At 40.4% G+C, this 12,096-nt stretch overlaps 2 protein-coding genes across 3 annotated transcripts in view; both read right to left on the reverse strand.

Annotated features, from left to right (window-relative positions):
• ttc38 (tetratricopeptide repeat domain 38) overlaps positions 1-2,520 on the reverse strand; it is a 10,181-nt gene extending 7,661 nt beyond the window's left edge. Inside the window, exons 1-4 of the mRNA XM_085461246.1 lie at positions 2,430-2,520; positions 1,915-1,992; positions 1,727-1,808; positions 876-1,047 (exon numbers count right to left, since the gene is read on the reverse strand). Of these exons, the coding sequence (XP_085317372.1) occupies positions 876-1,047; positions 1,727-1,808; positions 1,915-1,992; positions 2,430-2,459 (362 nt within the window). The 5' untranslated portion in view covers positions 2,460-2,520. The remainder of the gene's footprint in view (positions 1-875; positions 1,048-1,726; positions 1,809-1,914; positions 1,993-2,429) is intronic.
• Positions 2,521-3,479: 959 nt separating this feature from the next.
• The window catches only part of mical3a (microtubule associated monooxygenase, calponin and LIM domain containing 3a), a 78,868-nt gene continuing 70,251 nt past the window's right edge, over positions 3,480-12,096 (reverse strand). The window contains exons 47-50 of one of the 2 annotated variants that reach the window (XM_085461248.1): positions 9,302-9,367; positions 6,739-6,838; positions 5,497-5,570; positions 3,480-5,390 (exon numbers count right to left, since the gene is read on the reverse strand). In XM_085461248.1, coding sequence (XP_085317374.1) covers positions 5,206-5,390; positions 5,497-5,570; positions 6,739-6,838; positions 9,302-9,367 — 425 coding nt within the window. In that variant the 3' untranslated portion in view covers positions 3,480-5,205. The remainder of the gene's footprint in view (positions 5,391-5,496; positions 5,571-6,738; positions 6,839-9,301; positions 9,368-12,096) is intronic. The other variant, XM_085461249.1, reaches the window with a different exon arrangement.

Raw genomic sequence — 12,096 nt, forward strand, 5'->3', positions numbered from 1 at the left:
AATGGCTCCTCGATATTACAGTATAGCTGACTATACCCCGGGGAAATAAGACAATGAATATAAAATTCAAATATTACTTGCTGGACTGTGACTGAAATTTTACAGAAGAGCTTGGCAGACAATCTGTAGTAAGAGAGTGTATCACGTAAGGCCAGGCAAATAACTTAGGGAATGAATATCACCTGATAAAAAATAAATAAAAAAAACACTTGTACTTCTGTGTTATGTATAAAAAACACAAGTTCAACCTATTTCTTCTGGCTCAATGAAACTCATTTCGACTCAGACTTCAACTACAGACCCCAGTGACAGATAAGATTAAATATGTAAGAGTCTCTCTTAGCATACAACTCTGAGAATGATTAAGTTACTTCATTTTAAAGTCATTACATCAGGATTTTGTACAGATTTATAACAGAAATATTTTTGATAGCGTTAAATAATTAACCCTTAAAATAATTTTGATAAAACCAGTTTTGTGCACATAAAAAAAAAAAAAAAAAAAAAAAACTGTTGCAGTGTGCAGGGCTCTTGGATAAGGGACGCTAAAACTAACCACATTTTATGCTTTTAAAAAATAAGTGTTTGTGTGCTGTCAATTATTGAGGTTTTTGTTTGATTGATTTTACATTTGTTATGCATTTCAATCATAAACATGCTTTTCAATCAGTTTCCTGTGAATTCACAACCACTTTGAACATTTAGAGAATTGGGTTTGCTGACTGATACAGGTTTCATATCGTCATCATGGGTTTATTGAGGCCTTCTGAGCAGGAAAACATTCAAAGATAAATTTGGCTCAAACACAACCCAATGAAGCACGAGCTGCTTTGTGATTGCGTCTCCTGCTGTGGCGGTCTGGCTCTGGACCTTACCCGTGTGAGAAGAGCTCCATGGCTTTGACATGGAGTCTCTCTCTGGAAGTGATGTCCTGGCTGTTGGCAAGTTCCACCGTCCTCCTCACAGCACTTGACAGACGCTCATCCAGCCTGGTGGAGCTTGTTGTTGCCACTAGCTCCAGGCCTGTACTTATCACATGCCCCATAACTACAGGAAAAACAAATAACAGCTGTCTTTTCTTTCTGGAGGTTTCTGCAGCTGCAGTTCTCATGGGGAACGAATCACATGCACTTGTAAAGTTTTGCCTTTGGACTTAAGTAAAATATTACAGGAGCTTCTTGGTTCCATTTCTGTTTATTTGCAGCATGAGATGAAGAATAAGAGTTGTTTAACTCCACTGTATGCCCCTGATACGAATAAGTGCAAGCAGCCAGCATTTTAAAGGGTGTCTATTGTCAGCAATGGTAAACTTGGAAGACCTCAAATTGTTTTTCTTATGTAACCAGACATTAGGATCAATCAATTCAATCAACGTGTGTGTTTACAGCAGCTAAACTAAAAAGCAGCTTGCAAGTTCTGAGGAGAATCAATAAGTGTTGAACTTGCACAAAGGAGGGTAGAGTCATTTGCATGAACAACAACTAAATGCTTGATCAGAGCTCAAACTGACAGCTGACAACTGAGGCCTCCCAGCTACACATAACACTGAAATAATCTGAAGTGACTGACCTCTAACATGTTTATTTAAAGAGTAGTAGCCACATTTAATTGTTTTTCCTTGCAGCGTATAAACTAATCAGACATCTCAGGGTTTCTTTAGTCTTATTTTGTTGTTTTCCTTATTTCCATATTCATCAGAAGCATAGTTAACCCCACATTTAGTTACCAAAATTTGGGTCAGCTGCCTGGACAGCAGAAATGCATCCTTCAATTCCTCCCAAGCTGTCATCGTTCCTCCACTTCACGTACTGGGGGGTTAAAACACAATTTAGATCTTAAACAGCCTGAAACACCCACGGTGTGCAAACTGCGTGTGCATGTGGAACAGGTGTTTTCGGGTGTTAAGTAGGCTACCTGCGTGAGTATGGCGTCATACATTTTACAAGCCTCATTACTGCTGGTGGACAATGTAAGCCCCTCCGCCCTCCATGCCTGCAAGAAACGGGAACATAATGGTGCAGACGTTAATGCTGGGTTTCAGTGTGTAAGCCGTTTGCATGACAAACATGCTGTTGTCTCGTCGGCTTGAGCAACCTGAGGTTAAAGATTCCTCGAGTAAAGGCAGCCAATTTCATTTCAGTGTTACCCAGAGCCTAAATAAATCTACTTGTTATTGTAAAAGTTCCGGACACTTATCAACAGTGGACATGTAACTTATCGAGGTTTGCCTGCTTTATGCCCCTGCATGAATATTTTTCTGTAAACTAACAGTTTTATCCTTTTTTCACTTTAAATATACATATCTCAATAATACAAACTATGTTTCTCAATCCTTACTGCCACTTAGTTATTGCAACAAATAAAGAGAAAGTGTCGCTTTCTGTTCTTCATCCTTCTTTAAAGTTTCTTTCTCTCTCCGAGTCACTGACCTGGCAGTCCCTGAAGCTTGAGGAAATCATTTCGAAATCTTCAGCTTCTCCACCTACACGGGAAAAAAAAAAAAACCTGCTGGTGGGTCAACTTCTCGGTCAATAAAAAAAGAAAAACGGGCCGGAAGTTTGTCCCTCCGTTGACACTCTTTCAAAATAAGTGCACGAGTAGCGTTTAGAAAGTCTACGTCAGAATGTTTTCCGAAAGCATGCGCTTTATTTTGTTAACTGACCTGCTATTTACGAGTCCACAAGATTATTTAATGTTAAAAACATTTTCCCCACATTCCGTTTGCTTTACTTAAAGAACCTGCTGTCGTTATCGGTTATGGAGGAGAAACTATCCTCGGTGGCTACAAGAATTATCAGACGGGGAGTCTTAATAATGTTGTAGGATTTATCTTGGCTTTTGCTTGAGAAATTAAATTTTTCACAGATGACAGGACCATTCAACAGGCAGGGGGCATCAAACGTATTAAATGTACAATTCTGGGTTTTTGATGTCTGACACCAAGGCACTAAAAATCTATTTTCCCCACCTCTGCTGAGAAGATTACATTTCAGCCCCCACCCTCTTTATTCTCCCTCATGCAAGTCCCCCAATTTCATGGAAGCGCAGCAAAAAAATATCAGGTAATTTTAAGATGCCTGGGTTCCATCACAGTGCCCGCTACAGCTTCTTTGGCAAGTTAAAAGGCAGGTAGAAGTTAAGATTGAAGTTAAATGCGTTTCAAAATATACAGGAAAAGCACAGATAATACCATATGAACAGTATTCTACTACTTCTTTAAATCTATGCAGTCCCACCACATTATATAGCCTGCCTATTTGCATTTAGGAATTAATTCCTTTCTGCTACTGTACTTTGTGTTCTCGGTAGAAAGCCTCCGCTAATCCTTTATTAAGCCTGGGCTTGTAATGAAAGCAGAGAAAAAGTCACAGTAACATCTCAGGCTGGCTAAGGTGGAATGAAAGGTTTAAAAATAATAATCTCTTGCTCATAACTATAAGACATTCAATTAAAAAGTTTGATTTTAGAGGACAAACACGTAAAAGAATTGCATCGTTTATTGCCGTCTTCAGCATACATCCAACACCCCTATGAATTTTAGCTACATGAAGCATTTACATTACAAGTCGTTTGTCGACAGAGTAGTTTTAAAAATTAGGATTCACTTTCTTTACATATGATACAATTTGCACAGGTTAATAAATATCAATACAATCATGTCAACCTTGGAACACACAATCTAAAACAACAGCCCATAAAATTGTGTAATATTCACAGCTCCAAACAAGTCATAAATATAGCCTCTGACATTTCTACACTGTAAAACAGTGCCCACCTGGATTTGTACAATTGGCAAAGAGGCCTACTAGTCCGCCAAGGATGTCCAACGGATAAACCAAACCAATATTCTCATTCAATGTAGCTTGTGCAGTTCTTTAGGGTCCCATTTATGTGTAGTTTGGGGACCTGCTGTAGAAAAGTGTTGTTTTAAAAAAAGAGCTCCAGTGGAACACACAGATGTGATTATTGGATACCTCAAAAAAATCTAAACAAAAAAAAAAACTTAAGTTTATAGAATGGAAATGAAAAGGCATCTTTTTCAAAGCTAAAGTATTAACACTGCAGTGTTCTCTCTTCCCCACAGTAAGTCCTCCCATACTAACAACAGTAACATCAGGTCGTTAGTAACATCCCATTGTTAATACAGTCTATCCCGAGGATTGTTTCTACTGTTTAACAAAGCAGGAACCAAAATGTGAACAAATACTTGTAAACGTTAACGGTCAGTGTGATACACAGCCAATGAGAGCTCACAGAGAGGCCCATCATCATCATCAACTCATGTGAAATGCTTAAATATTTGCATCCAAGTCTTCTATGTGCCTGAAGCCATAATTCCTGACATGCAGCGGCATGTATGCGAGATACAAAAGAGATATGCGAGATAATGAGATTCTGGGCACTCTCCTGTGAATACAAATAAAATTAAAACAAAACCATTTTTTTTTAACTGTTAAAAGCAAAACATGGTAATAAATACATAAACATGGACATATTTAATGGATTCATAGTGGTGACAGACTCTGCAGGGGGAAAGGAAAGAAAACAACAACAACCCCGGAGCGTTTTATGATGCATTTGTGGTTTCTGAAGGATGCTGATGTGAGTTTGTCACTAGGGAGAAAAAAAGGCAGCTTCAGCAGAGTCCGTTCTACAGTCGGACTGAAAAGAGCGAGCTAGGAGACCTTGCTCTGACATTTAAAACACACCTCTGCAGCACTAAGACCGAGGACCCTCATCTACTGAAAATGGGACTCGATTATACCCCCTCCCATTTTTGTTTTTACAATTCCTGTACATCAGCAGGACCAATCTTCATTCTTCCCTTTAAATAGTGGAGAACAAAGTCTTTAAACGCTCTCCTAACCCCCCGCCACAATTTTCAAGGTTGAGATGTTAAAGTTGTGAATATACACACCACGTCTCCACCCACAGACTGAGACAGCAAGCATAACTGCAAAGTGATTAACATGTACTGCCTTTGGGCAGGGGATATGTAAATGCTGCAGACTGCTCCAACATCACAGGCAGCCGTAGTGTACATATTATGTTGTTGGGGTTCTTCACACATTGGCTGCTCTAGATGTGACAGTTTTAGGCCAAATGCCTGTGTCAAAGTTCAGCAGATATATCCACATCAAAGACGCCCACGTGAGACTGAGACCGCCTACGAGCAGTCGAAAACTTGAAATGATTCCCCTCACATCAAGCCCAGTTGAGGTTAAAGCCTTTAGAGAGCATAACAGCCTCCAGGTCCTTGTCTTCCTCCTTCTCTCGAAGTCTCTGCTCCTCCAGGAGAGCAACCAGGGCATCTCGTTGCTCCACCACTTCCAACATCTCATTCAGGATCTGCTTCTCCTCAGCCAGTTCCTTCTCAGATTTCAGGTGGTCTGAAAGAAGCCCGTGCAAATTTGAAAACAAAGAGACGTTATGCAGATATGAACGCTGGGAGCTCATTTGTATAGCCCGTCAGCTAATTTGCATTCGAGCGTTCACCTTCCACGGCCATCCGTTCCCTGAGTTCCTGCTGCAGTCGGCTCTGTCTGTCCTCCAGCTCCAACTCTCTGGCACTTGGGGACAGAAAGTAAGAAGGGAGACTGGCTAAGTTAGTGTCACTAATGAGCTATAGCTTTCGACATCTACATTATTCATCAGACTATTCATTTATCTATGTAGCATTTCATTAAAGAATATACTATCTGGCTGGAAAAAAAGATGGGCTATTAATCTAAAAGCTTTTGGTAAGCAATGATGAGATGATACTGGATAATTTAAGGGCCAAAATTAAAGCAGTAAAGTTGGTTTTCCTACATTTTTCTAAATGTATTGAAAAAGCAGTCACATATCAGCAGATGAAAAATAAGTGACTTCATAGCAGGGGAATCAACATCACACTCATAATATTACTATTTATAAAAGAAGGAGGTAATAAATCTCTGCTTCTGTCAAGAGAAACATAACTTATAAACCTTAAGAAAGACATTATATTACATATTTAGGCATTTATGATATTACACTTATAAAGTAATCTGACGCTGGAATGCATTTTGATCACCTGGCAACCTTCGGGAAGACTGGCTGCAACTTTTGGTTTCTTTAACCCAACTTAAGGGTAAAGATAAACATTTATGACAACATATGTGCAACTGGACTCATTCACTTTATAGATGCATCTTGTTAACCTATGAAAATGAGATGCTAACTTAGCACACCACCCTCTCATCCATGCACGGTCACTTCTGAAAAGAAGGATCCCTTTAAAACTGTAGTTCCAGAACCAGCTGGTGAGAATACAGTGACGTGGTCTGTTATTTACAAACCTATAATTCTTACTCAGGCTTGATTTGTTTATTATTCTGGTCACTGCTCTGAAGTTTCTCACCAACTACTGAAAACTATCAGAGTCCAAGGAATTCAAGAATCATCGCGATCGATGATGTCTGGTCATGGCCCTGTTGTATTATCCACTTACTATAAATCACTTTATAAGACGTACCCTTAAAATTAACCACTGAATTCACCTCATCTCAGCCAACTACTGACATTTTCTAAAGATCAGTTTTCCATCTGTACAGTGCACATTAGTGAAATTTGCCATCATACATGTACCTACATAAAAAGAAGAAGCTAACATATGAACCAGTGACAACCAAGTTTTGCATCTTGGACATTAAAAGGATCCAATCAGCTAACACATTTGGGGTTTTTTCCAGTGCACCTTTAAAGGGATGTACTTACAATATCATGAGTTCGGACTCGTAGCGGACTAGGGCATTTTTCTCCTGCACCAGCTTGAACCACTCTTGCATTAGTTTAGGATCGTCTTTCTTACCCATACCTGGATGGAAGGAGGAAGCACAGAGCAGCAGTGAGACTCCAGGTGGCTGCGGCACGACACTCATGTCACAGAGACGAGGACTGACACAGGCAATGCAATGACAGCCAAGCCAGGATGTCCTTACAGAGGGATGGTGAGGTGGAAGAATGGATTCGACATCGACGTGATTGGCCGTGCCATACCTAACGATGGCACTCAGAAGGTGAGGAGGAGCTACAGGACTCAAATTTGGCATGTGTGCACATAGAAACACACACAATCCACATACAAACACATACAGACAATACCTGTTGTTGTGAAGCTGAGAGTTTGTGTTACCCAGTTTGGTCCTTTCGACAGACGTAGCTACTTTCTGAGCAACTCCTATATGTTTTTTTGCAAGTGTGAGTAATAATAAAAAATTCACAAGTCTACCAATCAATAGCTAAGATATTAGAGAGAAATAAATCCAAGGACCTATGGAAATATTTCATCTTCCCCTGTCCACATATTGACCGACCAGCTGAAATGAAATCCTTTCAGATCCTATTCATGCTCGGTGGTTTTATGGGTACTTTATCCTCATGTTATAGGGGGACTTATCACTGTGACCAGTAGAGAAGTTCCCTCTATTCATCCTGCCACAGAGACGAGCATATTTAGTGCTGCTGGCATCATGCATTGCAGTCAGAGCGCAGAGCAGCTGCACACTTCTCCTGCAGTCCCACTTGACTATGCAGAGAAGACCAGTGTATGGGGCATGCTTAGGGAAGGTCTGCTGCTGGGGCGATGCACCCTTTCATTTATCTGACTGCAGCAGGTGGAGCCAAGCGGTCTTGATGAAACACCAGAAGGCGAACCTTGATGCAGCGTGACATACTTAGCTGGGGAAGAGGAGGCTCTTGCACAACGAAAAGAAAAAACATTGTACACACATAAATAGCATGGCTGTGGTCTCGGGCACTGGCTGCTGCTAATTGACAGACAAGGGACAGAGAGAGAGGCAGAGGTGGAGGAGAGCTGCTCACACTTAGAGCAATGCAACATGAGAAGACAAAAACACGAAGCCTGATTTACCAGACCTATTCTACAATGGGAGCTTTTCTTCTTCCTTAACTACTTCTGTCTGTTCCACTGACACCACCCTTCAGCCAAGGCTCCCATCACAAAAGAAACAAGGACAAAAACAACATGCCTTTCTTTTTGGGGGGGATTTTTTTCTCTTCACATGGATTGAAAGCTTCACTGACCGAACCACGTGGCCCACTCATTTTTAAGACTTACATAAGGCTGGAATTTTACAACAAATCATCACACCATGCAAGTTTCTTGCTGACAGGCCAGTCAGGTGTCAGGTGGTCATTGCTCAGTTTGAACATTTTATGATTGCATGACATTGTGAAGATTTTATCAAAGGATAAGCCAGAAAATCCAACCAAAACATGCTGCTGATTAGAGTCACGCTGTGGCTGAGTAGTTACTAAGTTACTGCAGTAGTACTTAGATGGTCTAAACTTTCTACATTATTGTATTAAAATAGGTTGAAAGGTGATTTCTTTATTTAAAAATGAAAAATGCACCACAGTCTTCAATATTCTGTTTTTCTGATATGGCATTTTCTGAAAATGAGCATTACACAGGAAAGACATAATCCATTACGGCTAGCAAAGAAGTATGCTAAGCTAAATCTTGATATTAAATTACTCCCACAGTAAAACACCTGTTCAGGACTTGAGGGACCCCCCTAGTAGGAGCAGAGATGTGTTCTGGTAAACTATCCACAATGATATACAGCGGTCCCTCGTTTATCGCAGGAGTTACGTTCTAAAAATAACCCGTGACAGGTGAAATCCACGAAGTAGCCAACTTTATTTTTTTACAATTATTATAGATATTTTAAGGCTGTAAAACCCTTCACTACACACTTTATACACTTTTCTGAGACAGGCGTGGACCTTTTCACACTTTTCAAAACGTTTCATCGACATCGTTGCGTTTGTTGGGGAGAAAACAAACATACCGTACGGCACTTCAGAACACGCTGCTAGCGATCGAAGATTTATGTACATTTGATAAGCTGAACGCGTTCTGTACTGTACAGGAGACACGGCACGAGATTGATTGACAATGGTCTACAGCCAATCAGGACGCAGAAGACAATACGCTGGAAAAAAACAACAAAAAACAAACATGCAAAATTGAACCCAAAAAATCTGTAAAACAGCGAGGCTTCGAAAAGTGCACGGCGTTACAGCGAGGGACCACTGTATACTTCTAACAAAATTATTTTTCCCCAACATCAGCTTCAGCGTGATGAGCTCCTTCATATTCTGGAGAAACCTACTGAGCCTAATGTCACACAAACAGTTAGGAAAAGCTGGGAGGACAAAGGGGGGGGACCAACGACGTAGCCCATTTCTGGAGATCCTTACGCTTGCAGGTAACCTGCCACAACTGGCGGCAGATGCAGCGAGGTTATGTTACCTTCAGGGGAACAGCAGGGGCAGAAGGAGAGCGGTCTTCGGCGAGGCATCCCCACAAAGGGCTCAACTTCCACAAGACAGAGGGGAAAGAGCGTGAGGGAGTGACGCAGGTGGGCACATTAGGAGGGGGAGGTAAGAAACAGTAAGAATGGAGGAAATAATGTGGGAGGAAAAAAAAAAACAGACATGACAGAGGCAAAGAGAAGAGGACAAAGAGGGTGCAGGAGGAAGGGGAAGGAGAGGTTTGAGGTGAGGAAGAAAATATCAAAGAGAAAAATCAACAGGGGACAGGAGCACTGTGATAGGGAGCAGACAAATCACCTAGAGAGAGGAGGTGGGAAGAGATCAGCTGTGTGGTGTGAGAAATGAAAAATATGGGATAAAATAAGAACAGAAAACAAGAGGGGGGAAATCTAGAGCATAGAAGAGAAAATAATCCTGTTTGATCTTGCAAGTGTAGTTCTTCTCATGATCTTTCAATTAGGTAAAAGCACCCTATATCTGTGCGCTACACACCACGCACATAGCCAGTGGTTATATATAAATGATTTATTCCCATTATAAAACCCATTACTGCTCATCAATCCATCCCACTCGCAGACGCAGATAATGGCTTCATCTTTAAAGTGCTGCTTCTTGTACACGCTACATGTTTAGACCACCCTGCGTAATTTGTTGCCGGTTTGGCGACTTCTGAAGTTTAGCTTCTTCTCAAGTGCAAATTAGGATTTTTTTCTTCTTCTTATTTGCATCCACTAAAAAGATTTTCTCAAAACGTAAGATTACAGATAGGCGTTTATTAAGTAACTTCCACTAAAATATAGACTAGAAAATATGTGTAATGTAAGGCACATTTCACTTAAAATGGAGCAAATATGCAGGATCTTCTATAGTAAGGGCTCATACTCGAGTAAAAAAAAAAAAGATTTTTCAGGTTGGAAGGTGAGGAGGCGTGAGAATGAAATGCTCAATACGTGCTACAAGGGACTATCACAGAAAAGAAGGAAAAATTGCAACTTAAAAAGACCGAGGCCCTAATAAAATGTTTATGGCTTCCCCAAATCATCCAAATGTGCTTATGGATTGTGTCGTTTGTTCAATGAATCTTCATCTATGCTCATAATTATTAAAGTTGATTATTACATTTCTAAGTAAAGTTAATAAAAATAGCAGAAAGAAGAAGGGGGAAATTACCTGGCTTTAATATTAGATTTTTCCTCTTTTGTTTTTTCCTTGCAGGTCTCATCTGCTAGCACAAACCGTATAAGCCACTATTCAGTGTAAGCGCCACAGTTCTTCATCACCCACCAAACACGATAAGCAGGACGGAGGACTAATGGAAAATTATCAGGAAGCTAAAAGCGTTTTTTTGTGACACATCCAGCCCAAAACATTCAACAAACCCAAAACAGTTTCAGGTTCATACATTTGAATTAGCTCAGAAAGAACAAATAAAACCAGCTGGATTGGAAGTGATGAAACACCATGCCTCCTGTTAGACTTCTGGGCAACCAATTAGAAGGGGAAACTCGGACGCTTGCAGAGTGACCTTTGTGCCAAAACAAAATGACTCTGCACAATCTTCTTTTTGATGAGTGCCGACAACCAGCGACACAAAAGCACAGAGAAGCCCTGCATAAAGAAATGCTCATTTTTCTCCCTCGTGCTGAGAAACTCCATTTATGCTAAATAACTAAAAATCAAACACGTGTTTCTCACAAACCGAATTCACAGCAGACGTGAGGTGAAAAAGATGCATTCCTCTCATACTCGAGTCTAAAGGAGAACAGTGGACACGACGAGACCTTTCAGCCAGACACAGTCAACGCGTTAAACAGTTTTCCAGCCGCAGCTTATACACAGCGGCTAATGTTTTAAGATTACAGCACTACCCATTAGTGCACACACACATACACACACACACAAACACTTTGGGGAGTTATGCAACTGAGCAGGTATGAGAAAGATTGCTGGGACTACAGTGCAGAACTACAGCAGGACAGAGTTCTGAGGCGAAGCTAAGAGCCAGGCTAGGAGTTTAGTATTAGTCAAACCAGGGTGGGTCACAGGTTACACATGTGTGTGGTCGGCAGGTGTCCGAGGTTTGTCCATCTTCCATCACACTCTAGCTCCAATGTGCAAGATCGGAACATGACTAGATGAGATGAGTTGACTCAAAAGTGTCACAAACGCGATATCTTTAGATGTAATGTGACAGTTGACAATAAAAACACAGAAATAAGACAGATTTTTTTTTTTTTAATATCTTTCTTGAAATACAAGGCTGGGATTTCTTTTCTCTTATTGTTAAAATTAGGAAAGCCAAAGCTCTTTCAGTTCATCTACAAACTGCGTTGCTTCAAACATGTTTTCCTTCCAGCTAATGGTGTAAAAGAGGACAACTGACAAAGATCGATTTAGAAATTTGCACTAGAAATGAAAATAGAGACCTTGTGCATGCAATATTACGAATCTCACATGTACCAATTAAAAAAAAGAGATGATTTACTGAAAAAAGGTCATTAGTTTAAAACAAATACAGACATTAATCTGTTTTACAGTTGTCCTGTATGTCTCCCATAAAAATAACACTGAATATATCGATGTAGGAATATGAGAAGACAGCAGGATCAGTGCATTGGTGGTTTTGGTCTTCTCATGAACAGAATATTCAACGTTCCCAGCCTTTAAGTAGAACTCTGTACTTTTCTCGGTTCCCCTTCTCAGCTGGCCTGCTGCTACTCGCCAGGATTTTATTTGATGAACAGTATATTATTCTATCTGCTAAATTAAACG

The sequence above is a fragment of the Copadichromis virginalis genome, linkage group LG7 (assembly GCF_057382275.1).
Source record: "Copadichromis virginalis isolate Kocher_CV1m ecotype Utaka linkage group LG7, C_Virginalis_male_GT1.1, whole genome shotgun sequence".
Classification (NCBI taxonomy): domain Eukaryota; kingdom Metazoa; phylum Chordata; class Actinopteri; order Cichliformes; family Cichlidae; genus Copadichromis; species Copadichromis virginalis.